The 14,489-nt window shown below is 45.8% G+C and overlaps 1 protein-coding gene across 10 annotated transcripts in view; it reads right to left on the minus strand.

Moving 5' to 3' along the window:
* The window catches only part of ATXN7L1 (ataxin 7 like 1), a 261,992-nt gene that overhangs the window by 7,967 nt on the left and 239,536 nt on the right, over positions 1–14,489 (minus strand). For 8 of the 10 annotated variants that reach the window (XM_077162908.1, XM_077162831.1, XM_077162961.1 and 5 more), the window contains 4 exons: positions 9,681–9,873; positions 5,550–5,671; positions 3,762–4,067; positions 167–1,139 (listed from right to left, as the gene is read on the minus strand). In XM_077162908.1, coding sequence (XP_077019023.1) covers positions 167–1,139; positions 3,762–4,067; positions 5,550–5,671; positions 9,681–9,873 — 1,594 coding nt within the window. The remainder of the gene's footprint in view (positions 1–166; positions 1,140–3,761; positions 4,068–5,549; positions 5,672–9,680; positions 9,874–14,489) is intronic. The other 2 variants (XM_077162974.1, XM_077162950.1) reach the window with 1 other exon arrangement.

The raw sequence follows: 14,489 nt of genomic DNA on the forward strand, positions 1-14,489 counted from the left end.
GTAAGAGTGACACAAAGTATTTGTTAAGTAAACTGCTCTCAAAGAAAGGAGCGGTGGTTGCGGCCTGAGTCACGTGGCTAAGCAGGGGCGGTGCCCGGCTCCCCCCTGCCCCCCCAGAGCCGATGAAGGCGGTGCCGGAGAGCCCCTGGGAGCACGGGTCCCTTACCTGCCGAGAGGAGGCGCTGTTAACCGGCTCGGGCACCGGCACGAGAAGGCTGGGCGGGTTCTTTTTGTGAACGCTATTCATACCCGGCATTTTAGTGATTTTACAGGCTTTGCTACTAGTACTCGAGTTCTTACGCTTTTTTCCTTCTGATTTGTCAAAAGAGAGGGGCAGAGAAGACACGGCATTGTGTGAGGCCAAAGAGAGGTCCCCTGCGTGGAGCGCGAGGGAGGGCACCGAGAGGGGACAGGGGTCACCGCTGCCGCCCACCACGCCCACGTGTCTCCCTGAGTCCGCGGGGCCGCCGGGCAGCGAGGTCCGTCCTGAGGGCTCCAGTTTGGCACTGAGGGGGCTCACGCCATTGTTTGAGTTGTGCACAGACAGACTGTTATAGGAAGGGGCGGCCTGATAGGAGTTCAAAGCTGAACTGGCGTTCAAAACACAGTTCTTTTTGTGGGGCCCTGATAATGGAGACGCGAGGGAGGCCTGCAGGGGCAATGAGGAGGAGGAGGAAGAGGAGGAGGAGGAGGAGGACGAGGAAGTCGAAGACTGCGGCTTCCTCTTTTTGTTACTTGGAGACTCATCGCTCCGGGCGGACAGGTCTTTGACTTTTGAGGATTTGCTGGTTTTGGTTTTGGATGGCTTGTGGGATGGGGAAGGGATGACAGCTGGTATCGGGGACACGGCGGATGGGGCCTTGAAGGTTGAGTCCATGATGCTGAGGGTTGCAGCCACATGAGGTAAAGCTGTGGTGTGTGACATGAGGGCGCTCGGGTCCGGCGATGTCACAAAAGCTGCGTTTGAGAGCATGGCGGATGTCATTATGTAAGAAGAGGTGAGTCTCGAGCTGATGGGAGCTGAAGGAAGATACACTGCACTGGGGTTGCTGAAAGGCTGTAAAACGGATGCTGGAACAGGGGTGGTGATGTGGGCTGCTGGCGAGGGCAGGGGGCTATCTGCCGCAGGAGGGATCTTCCTAAATGTGAGAGAAAAGTGAAAGAGAAACAGTGAGAAATAGGGTTGGCATTGCTCAGGAGGCTCCAATTAAGTTTGAGCATCAGGGCTACAGAGAAAACCCTGGCAGAACCAGACTATGGAAAATGAAGCCTTGAGGAATGATAAAATCTGAATTATGGCCCTTCCTTATGGCTCCCCCCACCCCCACCCCATTGCAACATCCAGCACCCTATTTTGAATCACTCTCAGGTTTTTCCGATCCTACTCTCCTTGCATGGCTACTGGATAATAGCTGATTTGGGTTCATGAATAAAAGGCAAATGTTACTTAGAATATAAATTCCCAGCAAATATATATCTATATATTTTTTGGCAGTGATGAAGGTGACTTTTAATGGGAACTCGTCACTTCACATTAAGGTCCTGGCTTGAAGAAATGTGAGGACAGGGCTTTGCCACCTGCATACAGGCCAGAGCTCTCACCCTCTCCCCACTGCAGCCTCTACTTGCTGCCTCTAAAGGCTTTCTATTCCCCTTCACACTCCCTGCACCCTACTCTTGGCTGAGGTAGTCTGGGAAATGACCTTCTCCTCACAGGCCAGAATTTTCTGCCTATAGCCTCTGGCTTAGTCTGCAGAGAGGCATGTCCATATAAGCTGCTGGCTTCTGTTAGCCTGGCCACAGAGGCGGCAGGACAGCAGAGGCTCAGGGGCTTGAAAAATGACAAAGATGTTACATTGCCCATACCCAGAACTAATTTTTTTTCTTATTTGCTCTGCCCCATTCCCAGCTCTCACTTAGAGGAACCACAATGGGGCGTGGGCTGCATTCATCGGGTCCTCTTGTCCCTGTGTAAGGAAGGGGTGAGAGTGCAGCGGACCTCTTGGGCCAGGAGAAAGGGGTCAGAAACTTCTAGTTTGTTCTGAAGATAAATGCAGGATATGGAGAGGAAGAGGACAGGAGAGGACAGAGGAGGGGAGGGGAGGGGAAAGCCACTGTTTTCTTCTTCAGTCTTCCTGGAGATTGGGGAGGGCCTGAGAGCAAATCAAGGCTGGCACCATGGCAGGTCACTCTTGGGGCCTCCCTGAAATCTCCATCTTTCACTTGTGCTGGAAACAGTTCCCGGTTCCTGGTCAATGTTGCTGCTATTCGGAGCCGGGAGGAGGCACAAGGGGTTTGGGGGGTCACCATTTGTTTCTGGTTCTGCATCCACTTGGGAGACAAGTGAACATTTTCAAACAGGTTCTTTTCTGTTTCTCGCCTCCCTTTTCCCCCTGGAAATCATTCTTACTGTGCCCAGCAATTAAGAACTAGCTTTTCCTTTCTGAAAGCAGGGCCAGGCTTGGGTCCTGCATCCCTGAAGGCTTGGAGCAAGGTGTGAGATGGGCCCTTCCACAGTCCCTTCTCTTCGTTGGAGGCCACCCTCCCAGCTGGCATCAGAATTAGGTGCCAGGGAACCCTGGAAAGAGCCCCTGGAGAAATAAATGCCTCTCCTAGCATTCCTCTCTCTATAGATTAACTTTTCTGCCTGCCTCTTTAGTAGAACCCATGGCTTCCACTTTTAGGGTGGAATCTGGAGAAATCCTTAAATAGAGAAGCACAACATCCTAGGAAATGTCAGACCAGGGGTGAGAAAAATGTTGCCAAACTCACGGTGACCATGATGGCATTTGAGAATTTACTTTCTCTCAAGCCTAAAGAATGAAAAAGACCCTGTTAGTACTAAACGAGGGGCTCTATAAATACTTGTTGCAATGATGGATGAGTGACTGAATGAATAGATGAATGGGTGGGTGGATGGGTGAGCAAGTGAATTCCGGCAGCAACATAACCGTATTGTCAGGGACCAGGCATGCTGGGCAAGGACTCCCACATAATCAGACTGGAAGAGTCTAAACACTCCTTAGAACTGTCTGGCATTGCACAACCCCTTTCCCAACAGGGCCAAGAAGAACTGCTTAGGGTATGAGGAGTCAGCAAACTTTTTCTCCTGTCTCTGTGGCCTTGCTGTGGTTCTACCAGCATCCTGCTCCATCTTTCCTTTCCTTTCCAGCTAGAGGATGGATAGAAATTCATGTGGGAAGAGGCTTGGCAATCATTTGTCATAAAAAGTTATTTACAAATACCATATGGCTCATTTTAGAGTGGACCCCAATCAATGCCCTTAAATGGGATTCACTTTTAAGGAGCCAATTTATAATTTTCCCATTAAATAATATAAATGCATGCTTCAACTTGTGCTGATGAACAGAGCCGAAGTCCTAAAACTGAACGGGGTGGCACTCAGGGTTGGGATAGGTACTATTTTTTCACCATCGCTTCTATCCTTTTCCTTCCTCTTCCCACTAATCCTAAGTGGATAGCAGGGCCAGGGGCAGTATTAGGGCAGGGGAGAAGCAAGGCACGGAGCACGTGGACAGCTCACTGTCCCTGGGAGCCTTTCCCCCGCCACGCTACACAGCTTATGTGTTTTTCTAGGTGCCGAAGAGCAATGAATTTCAGCTCTGTGGGCTGTGCCCTACGGTTTAAGCTTCGCCCATACTGGCCTAGGGAAGTCCCGTGACAAAAGCCCAGAGGTGCGCATAAATTACTGACAGTGCCCATCCTCCCCTGCCAGCTGGCACGGAGATCCAGATGCTGACCTGGCTGAAAGAGAACACTGTGTTGGCGTCTCCTGATGCAGAGTTAAATGCTTGTTAAAGAAAAAAGAGTCTTGGCCGTTCCTTTTCTTCCTAATGTCTTCCATGCCCCCATCGGCTGCCATCCCTCCAGGTGCGGGCCCGTCGGGGCCTGGGGTTTGGGCAGCGAGGCTGAGAGGGCAGCGGGGTGCTACGCTCTCCAGAGTTGACACCCAGGCAGCCCCAATGTTGCTCAGTGACAGCAGATTGGTTAGGCAAGTCCTGAAAAGGGGGGAGGGACCTGATGCCCTGTGGCTTGGGCTTCTGTGCCTGAGGAGGAAAGGAACATGGAGCTTGAGCTGACAGGATACCAGGCAGCGAAATACAGATCAACACATTCCTTCCAAGTGTCCGGGATTCACGCTTCCATAACCCAGGAGAGCAAAGAGCCGCGAGAATCGCCAGGACTGGCTGTCATCTTGGGGGAGCAAGCGCAGAAGGAGAAATCACCAAATCACTGAGGACAAGGTAACTTCACAGGCTGCGCCAATTTGATGCTGTTTCGAACGGACACAGGTCTATCAAGGGTGCCTATTAGACACACAGGGCAGTCACTTAAATGGGAAGAAACGATAAGCTTCTCTTTTGGCCCTTTCCTATTTCATGTTAAGTGTCAACAATTAGTCCTAAGCCTGCTATGAGCATTTAATGCAGACTCAATGGAGCATCCTTCTCCTGCGGGAAGCTCTCTGGTTATGGTGATGAAAAGGGGCTGAGGTAACATCGATGCCTGGGTGAGAAGTGGAAGCCTGGGAGAGGAGCGTGTTTTGAATTCTGCTCTAGTCGCACCCCCAGGACCCTCCTTATTTCTCAGGAATGACTTCCTTGTCTCATGGCTTCACTGGGGCAGGATTGGGTGTCTCAGCCACCCCTCACTGGCGTCCCTCCTGGACCATCTGGGCTGAGTCTTAAGTGATCCATGTTTCTGATGGATTATGGTATCTTGAGAGCTCACCTGTGGGAGTGGAGGGCAGGGGTACCCAGAAGGCTGGCCTTACTTATCAAGTGGTGGAAAAGGCAGCTCCTTCTGTGCTGGGATCTGAGAGAATCTAGGTCGTCTGTTCCTTCACAATAGCATTTTACCAGGTCAAGAAGGTTTCTCCCCTTTTCATGAACCCCTATTAAAATGTAAGTACACTGGGAGAGATCAGAGAATCAAAGGAACTTAGAGAAAAGGAACATAAGGTGGGGTTTAGAGTAGAAAAAAGTACGAGTAGAGGTGAGGAGGGGATCCTAGGGAGGTGGGAAGGGCCAAAGACAAACTTAACCAACTTCACAACATTGTTTAGGATCTGCCCTGTTAACAACTGTGTGTGTTTCCCCTCACCCCCACAGGACCGTAAACAATTCGCAACTGGTCTATAACCATCACGACATTTTTAGTACTGATAATGTAGCATTAATATGACAAACAGCAGTACATTCTTAATATCCTTAGATGTTGTTAGTAGTCATAAAAGGCCCTTTAATACTGTTAAATAAGCCAGACTTTATCTAATATCTTTTTCATTTAGTTTAGAAGATACCAACACAAAAACAATCTCCAAAGAAGACAAAACAGACAACACCTCATATTTGTTTCTTAATGGTAGGCAAACCATTAAGAAGAGCTGACATTTAAGAATTAATTATGAAGAATCATCTTGTTCTATGAAAGACTAACCTCTGACATTTATTTAGAAAGTTAGGGTTCAGACCATTATGGGGGCAGCTCGATCTTAGAGTGCACAAAAACCCCGCTCTCTCACTTACTTCCACATCTGTGAATTCAAGTGTTTTTCAACCATGGAGTTTAGTGCGAATCGAAACCGATCCCATCTTCTATCAAACACATAGTACCCTCGTCCCATGAGGCGACTCCCAAATGAGCAAAACTGTGAGGGAGAAAAAAATATTTTAATTTTGATTACAGGTTTATAAGCGCATATAAACCATACAGAGAAAATAACATTTGCATAAAAACACACAGGGGCACAATTTCACTCGAAATAAAGAAGGCAAATAGTGTTAAAGCCAAAAATATTTCCGTGGTGTTTGAGTTTGAGCTCTAGATTTTCTGCAGAACCTTACATTATAACTTGACAAGAGCTACATTCAGTTTCCTGTGGCACTGAGGATTGAATTCTCCACTCCAGGGACTGAGTCAGCATTTTAGGTTAAAAAGAGTAACCAGCAGCCAGGGTGATTTTTCAGCACCATCTGCTCACCATATCATCCATCTTCTCAAGGAACTCTGTGGTTCTCTGTTTCTCATCGCAGCAACGGAAACTGCTTGCTCTGGTGTTTGAGGTCTTTTGCCAACTGGTGACACTTTTCCTCTCTGATGTCAACAGAGCCACTGCACTTCCAGCTAGGCTCACCACCTTCCTTTTCCAGTCACCACCTCAGTTTCTTCCCATATCAGCCCTTTCAGGTTACCCCAGGGTACATAACCATCTCCAGCTTTCACTCATGCTGTTCCCTCTCCTCCCTTTCATTTCCAAGTCTGTGCCTTCCTTGGGGCCTTAAGCAAAGACTCTAATTTCCTATGATCCTCACCTGATTATTCTTCCCACTCTGAACTCCCACCGCATACCCTACTGCATGCTTTGTTATCTACCACCTTGGAATCATTCCACGACTGCTTTACATTGTAGCTAATGCCTTCTGTTCCTAACCAGATTATATATTTGTAAAGGCTGGAAACCCCATTCTCTTCCTCTTCCTCCTCCTCATATGAGGATAGTAAGATTGGGGCTAAAGAGTGGAGACAGGTTCCCACAAAATGTTTAAAGCAAACCATCACATTTAAAACATATGGCTGAAATATGAGTATTCAGATGTTTATAATAAACTCCATTTGATTATGATGTTATGACAACCAGAAGGCCGATGGACAGAGATGCAAGAAGCAGGCTGTGAGAAGGTGACATTTGGCTGGTCTAGAGCTCAGGCACGTCTGCAAATGACTCTATAACTCAAATGCAGCTTCTTTTCCTTCCTCCAGGCCTCCCAGAAGCTCGCTGGCCTCCATCCCAGACAGTGCTGGGTTGGCAGTCATTCCCCAAACCTTCCTGGAACCAGCCTTTTGGAACAGTTTTCAGAAGGAAATGCAAGACCTTCCTTTTGTTCTGTCTCTGCTTGTGTTTTGAGGGGTTCGTGTTAAAAATCTTGCCACATGTCAAGTCTGGTACCACTTATGGAAAACAGTTTTCTGCATCTTTATGTTAAGTTTTAACTGACCAACCAAAGAAACATACAAGGGGAATCCTCCATCATGGAAGCTAGCCCTAGCAGTGCCCAGGAGCCATTCCAGGTCTGGACAGCATTTCTTCTTTTATCCCAATAGCTAAAGATATACTGCGTGAGCATTTGTTATTAAAAAAAACAAACTGATTTAGTGTATCGACTGCACAAGAGAAAGGACAAAGCAAGGGAACAAATATGTGGCCCTTCCATTTAAAAATCAGCCAAACACTGAGGGCACACAACTCCACCATGCCCAGAGCTTAGCTGAAGCACTGTGTCCTGGCAGTCTTTCAATTTGGACAAATGTCTTGATGTACTCAACAGTCTGGCCTTCTGGAAGAGCCTCATCTCTGTTTCAGACTTGGAAGCTGGGGGCACCTTTCTGTCTTTGCTACCCATGTATCTATTTTAATACAAATGAGAGGCTAGATGGCCCTGAGAGGTGCTTGTCCCAGTTGGCATGTTAAGCCCTTAGCAGAGCTGTGGATCTTTGGTGTCTCGGCTAACTACTATGCAGACCCTACTGGTAGCCAGCCTAGTCAAGTGCTAAGCCATTCCTAACTCTCTCTGTCTTTTTTGTTCTAATATCTGACGTGGACAGTGGGCAGGAAAGTTAGGTCTCCTTCCCAGGACCTTGGGATAAATCGTGACTAGTTACATCCTGTGTCATTGCAATCCCATCCTTCTCTGCCACTAGTTGGTCCAGGGGCAGGCATGTGACTCATTTCTGGCTGATGCAGATGTAAGAGGAAGTCTGATGGGGATTTCATAGGAAGATTTTCTTCCCTAACGAAATGTAGCATCTTGGACCTGGAAACAGGTACTCAAACAGATACGTGTGCATCAGTATTCATAGCAGCATTACTCATAATAACCAAAAGATGTAAACAACCCCAATGTCCATCAATAGTTGAATGGATTAAAAAATGTAACATATACACACAGTGAAATGGAATGCTGTTTAGCCAGAAAAAAGGAATAAAGTTCTGATACATGGATGAGCTTTGCAAACATTATGCATAGTGAAAGAAGCCAGATACAAAAGGACAAATATTGTGTGATTCCACTTATGTGAAATATCTTGAATAGGCATATTCACAGAGACAGAAAGTAGATTAGAGTTTGCCAGGGGCTGTAAGGAGAGGGGTGAAGGGAGCAATTAATTGCATAATGGGTAAAAAGTTTCTGTTTTGGGTGGTGGAAAAGTTTTAGTAATGAAAGGTGGTGATGGTAGCACAGCATTGTAAAAGTAATTAATGCCACTGAACTGAATTCTTAAAAATGGTTAAAATGGTGAATTTTATATTTTATATATATTTTTATGTGACTGCTCCTTCGAACCCCCGCCCTCCCCAACAAGATGGCATCTTGCAAGATGGCCCCTTTCTGTTTGTCTCTTTCTGTCCTGCTTAGAATGCTGTTGGATGAGGATGCACTACTGGAGATGTAGGAGATACAAGAGACCATGTAAGAAAGGCCATCAGGGCTGCAGAGATGCTTCCCTCAGCCCCACAACGTGGTGGATATGCTGAACCAACCTTGGAGCCACCTGCCTCTAGACTTCTTGTCATGTGAGTGATAGTGTTTAAGCTGTAAGCTTTCTATTATTGGCTGTCAAAGGCATTCCTAAATAGTCCCTGACTATTTCTGTATTAGCCAAGAGGCAAAGTCTCAGGCTGCTGGTGAGCCACAACAAAGAAGGAAGTGAATTTGGTCTTCATGCATCCCACGGAGAGAAGGAAGGAGGGGCCCTCTCTATCTTGAGGCAGGATTGGTTTTTACCTCCACAGTTCATGAGGTCTAGGGGGACAAAAAGCTCAGCCTGAAGGGTTCAGGATGATACTGAGCCAGTAGGCCTTGGGGTCCCAGGTTCCAGCCCCCCCTGCATTCAGCTCGAAGGCGGGAGCCCCATGCAGTCCCTTCTAAAGTACTTACACAGCAGACAGGAGCTTCTAGCCAATGCCTCCTAGTATTTTCCACCTCAATTTCAATGTCCTTCTGAACAAAGTTAACTCTTTCAAGGAATTGGAAAGGCAAGTCCGTTTTTGTTTATCAGCAATCATACTGACATGAAATGTTTCCTCCCTCCCTAAACTCTTTCTCCTTCCTTCCCATCCTTCCTCTCCTCTCTCTTTCACACAGATACGTACACACACACACACACCCACACATATGCACACACACATTCTCAGTTCTCGTGCTATTAGGCCACACTAATAAGAATAAAGCTTAGAACCAGTAGGGGAGAAAAACAACAAGGTCCCGCACCTGGTATAAGCTAGACAGTTTCCAGAGCAGGTGGGCCAGACCAATTCTTGAACCTACAGGCTCCATTTTTAGATGGGCAAGACCAGAAGGTCAGCCCCCAGTGCACTCACATAAGCACCATTTCTCCAGCACGACTGCTTCCAGGTGGACCACAAATACTCAGGTGTTTAGAGGATTAGCATCAGCCAGTAGCCCTTTCCTTTCCTTTCCTTCTGTGATTTTTCAAGGGCATTTCTTAGGCAATCATTCAACCTCAGAGTAAGGCTTTTCGTTGCACACTGGCTGGCAGTGTCTCCTTAGGAATGCATGCTGTCTGGCACGATCAGCTAAAATGCCTGCAAAGCACAGGGCAAAAAATGGCATAGAAGGAAACAGAAAGCAGCCTACCGCAAGAGGTCTGGGGTGGTGTGTGGAGAACTGACAGTCTAATTTCTCGGATTCGTCGGCTCCGTCCATCTCCCCTTCATCACTGGACAGTCGGCTGGAGAGGTCACCTCCAACGGGAGGCAAGGGGAGTTCCGGAGTGTAGCCACTGTGATTTGAAGATGCGCTGCTACTGATGCTATTCGCGGATGATGGTCTAAGGGCAGGAAAGGAGAACAGACTGAATAAACTTTTCTAAGGTGGCCACATCCAGCCAGTTTAATGGAGCTCAGAAGACAGCCCAGTTCATCTTCCCAAGATGTCAGGGAGAGCAGGTGGATGGCAAATTTGCACAAGAGAAAAATTAAGGCTGAGGGGGTTGGCTCTCTACAGTGATCCGGTGGGGCTGAGCTTCTTCCCTGCTTGCTGCCTCAGGGGTGGACTACAGGCACAACAGAGAAAACCACAACTGTGTAAGCTGAATGTAAAACACATAACATGACAGAGTTAATTTAACATCAAAGTAGTCTTCTCTGAATTCAGTTACAACCATTCACCCATTTGTATGTAAGTAATTTGTATTTGCCACATCTAACTGCTTCTCCTTGAAAGCGGAAGCCCTTTCAAATGTGCATGCATATAGGGCTGGTGAACCAGACAGGGATATCAGCAGGTAAACAGGTAAAAAGTTCAAACCAATCAACGAACTATCAGAGATGAGGAAAGACAGTCCTGGAACACTTTTCTTTGCTACTAAACTGAGACTTGATGAAACTGTTATCATACTGGTTCCTTAATGCACAGCTATGTCTTTTTCTTAATATTGAGCCACATGCAGTTGTACTGTGTCTTGTAAGGCTGAATGTTTCAATTAAAGTGTTGACAAGCCACTTAAGCCATTGCCTGGCAGGCTTGGGTAGTAGTAGGTGTGGAAGATATATATTTCTGAATGAAAGAATGATTAAATTTCATGTGTATAAAATGATCCAACAGATCTCAATTATGGCTAAGCTGAGAAAAAAGCAATGTCACAATAGGAGGCAGCACTACACACTTTCTGAACAGTTAAAAAAACAAAACAAGGCAAAAATAAAACCAACTGATAAAAGTGTCTATGTTACTAGAAAAGGATTAGTCACAGTTAGTTGCTATAGTTTTTTGTTACTTCCCCACTTTCATCAGATGATTGATCAAAGAGAGATGGCAAAGATGAGCAGAAAAAGAAGTTTTGGAAAAAAAAAAAAATTCAGGGTCTTTAAAAAAATGGGTTTTCTGCTTCTTGCTTGAAAGCTGCACCTTCAGGTCACATGAAGCAGCACTGTTGATCTGTCACCCTTCTCTCTCATTTTCATCCTGTATCCTTTTTTTTTCTTTGCATCCAGGGTTCTTGGTTGCTTTGAAATTTTTCCAAGTCTCAAAAGTACTTGAACTGAAACCAGATCCCAAAAGCTCAGTCATTTAAAAACAAAGCCCCGGGCAGTGTTTTTTCCTAGTGTCATTACAAGAACGATGCTGGATGACGATTTATTATTGACTATCACCTTCCCATATTTATACAATTAAAAATGCCACTGCTCTGCATGTTAAAAGTCTATAGTTCAGAGAGCACATCGCCACAGGGTGTTTCCCCAAACCTCCTCTTCTGCACTGGAAGGAGCAACATCACTACTTCATGCTCACACCTGAAAACCGAAATTGTAAAGCCATTCTGATAATGCTGAAACATATCAAGAAGGAAAACAGCATAGCGAATCCGGCCACCCAGGATGTAGAGTGGTTAACATTTTGATTTATATCCTTCCAGACTTCTTTACTGTGCCTACACATGCACATGCATTTTTAAGCAAAAGCTGTATCACACTGTACATACTATTTTAAGACATGCTTTTTCTTTTAAGCTTAGCGATGTTATAGAAATCTTTCCATGCCAATAAGTACAGAAGTCCACCATTATTTTTAATATTCCATGGTATGGGTATATCATAATTTACTTAACAATCTTCTATTGATGGATATTTAAATTCTGTCCAATCTTTCTAACAGGCTCTTTTAAAAAAAAGTTTTTTTTATTGAGATATCTTCACACACCATACAGTCCATCCAAAGTATACAATCAGTGGCTCACAATATCATCACATAGTTGTGTATTCATCACTATGATCATTTTTAGAATATATGCATCACTCCGGAAAAAGAAATAAAAAGAAAAAAGAAAAAAAGAAAAACTCGATACATCCCATACCCCTTAACCCCCCTCTTGATGACCACTAGTATTGTAATCTACCCAATTTTTTTAACCCTTTACCCCCAAATGATTTATCTATTTTTTTTGTCCTTTTTATGTTATTCATCTGTATATATACCCTCTAACAGGCTCTTTGTTTTTTTTTTGGCATGGGTAGGCACTGGGAATCGAACCTGGGTCTCTGGCATGGCAGGCGAGAGTTCTGCCACTGAGCCACCATTGCACCACCCTAATAGGCTCTTTTTGAAGACTTCTCCACCATGTTAGGACCTCTCTGACCTGGTGGAGATGAAAGTGAGTGCGATTTTGTTCAGTGTGATAATAGGAAAATATCTTCATATTTTAAAAGATGCATTTGGAAAAATTTAGAGGTGAAATGTGATATCTGCAATTGCCTTTAAAATACATCAGTAAAAATACAGATGAAGCAAGAAGAACAAGATATGACTATAACAACTGTTAAAACTAGATAATGGGTATGCACATGTGCGCTCACTATACTATTCTCTCTACTTTTCTGTAGATGGAGAAAATTACAACAAAAAGTAAAAAATAACAAAAGCAAAAAGAAACATAGCAGACAAATCTCCATGTCTATCCCCTTCCTCCCCAAACCCTACTGAAATGACAGTTTACTTAGAAGAGGTTATTAGCCCTGAAGAGCAAAGTGCTCAGCAGAGGAGATAAGACAAGTTCTTCCCAACATCCGTTTCACCCCTAAGCCAATAATGAGAATATTTTATTAATCCTGCTAATGGTTGGCTCAGAAAAGGGCATGAGGTCCCCTTTTTTTCTTTTCTGGGGCTAGGGGAACTTCTGGAAAGATTTTTCTTATTTTTAAAAAGGAAGATGGGGTTTCTTCCTTCACTGGACTTTGTTCTGCCTGATGTGCCTGGAATTGCTGCAGCCACCCTGCTACTGACTTTGAGTCACAGTCACATGGAAGAGGGTGGAATAAGAGAAGGGCAGAGAAGAAGGGCCAATTCTTGACCTTTAGGGCCTCGTGCCCCTTCCAGTCTGGACTTCTTGCTATAGGAGATAAGAAATTTCCTAATTAGTTAAGCCCTTGGCAGTTTAGGTTTTCTGCTACTTGCATCTAAAGCGTCCTAACGGATACAAGTGTGAACAAGAGATTTTAACAAGTTTTTTGAAAACAAAATGTGGTTTGAGAAATGGTAAATGACTTAAGGTGGTAGGTAACCTCCTCCACCTTGCTAAGTACCTGCAGAGGAAAAGTTCGATGGGAAAGGAACTGACCTACCACAGAACTCCTGAAAAGTTCAAAGCTTGGACCTACCTAGAAGTGCATAAGTCATGGGGGAGGAGAGCACTAAACACAAGGGAGAGTGAAAGCCTTCATATGTGGCACTTGGACTTATAACTCATCTCTACCATCTAGCCAGATGAGTCACCCCTGCCCCCTGCCAGCTTATGTCCCCCTCCCCCCTCAAACCACTTTCCAATAAGAGAACAAAGGTTTCTTTTCTAGACAGATTGAACTGGAGAGACTTTACACATGGGACCACCAAGCTCAACAGTGATCAGAAGTGAGGCAAAGGGCTGGAAACAGAGTGATTCTGGGCTATCTTCAACCTCCTCCCCCCACCCCGTTCCCCTGGGACCTAAAGCCAGACATAACACCACCTCACACCCTTAAGAAACTAAATGGCCCCAGAGAGAAGGCTTCCAGATCTTACCTTTGGGAATCCTCCAAAAATAGGCTGAATGGTGACCTGATGACCTTTTGGTTCATGATCCCACACAAAGACTTCCAATTAACCCAATAGGGCCTCTCTTCTAAATATGATTACAGATCACCAAATTTTCCTGGAACATCTCTGACCTGAGACTAACCGAACAAACCCCAAATACATCAACACAAAAATGAAACAAATCTGGAGGAAACAAAGATAGTGAAGGAAAGAGGAAAAACTGAACAACTCTATCTTCAGAGATATTAGAGATGGTACTGCCTCTACAAAATGAAAGTATCTTGCAGGATACTGTGAGGAAGAAACAAGTAGAAAAACAAAACAAAACAAAACCAGGACCTAAAAATGTAAAGAGTGTTATCATAAAATGAATACTCAATATGTGGTTTTTAAGGTAAAGTAAAAGAAAATCTTGAGAAAGTACAACAGCTCTTTCTCCGCGGGCAGCGCTCCCGCCGCCAGCCAGCCAGCCCTCCTCTCCCTCTTTCTCCGCCGGCGGCGCTCCCACCGCCAGCCAGCCAGCCCTCCTCTTTCCCCTTCTCCGCCGGCGGCGCTCCCGCCGCCATCTTATCCTTCCCTTTCCCCTCCTGCTCTGGCGCTCCTGCCGCCATCTTATTCTTCCCTTTCCCCTCCTGCTCTGGCGCTCCATCCGCCATCTTATCCTTCCCTTTCTCCTCCTGCTCCAGCGGCTCTCCAACCACCACCGTGCCCTCTGCCGCCTTCACCAGCTCCTCCGCCACCATCCTCGACAGCCTTGCCACCCTCACCTTTCCTCCTCCAGAACAGCTACTGGGGGAGTGGAGACGATACAGAGCAGCTCCCGGAGCCACGATGGAGATCAAAGGGACGGCGTAACCCATCCTGGAACGGCTGACT

This window comes from Tamandua tetradactyla, chromosome 1 (assembly GCF_023851605.1).
Source record: "Tamandua tetradactyla isolate mTamTet1 chromosome 1, mTamTet1.pri, whole genome shotgun sequence".
In the NCBI taxonomy this organism is placed as follows: Eukaryota; Metazoa; Chordata; class Mammalia; order Pilosa; family Myrmecophagidae; genus Tamandua; species Tamandua tetradactyla.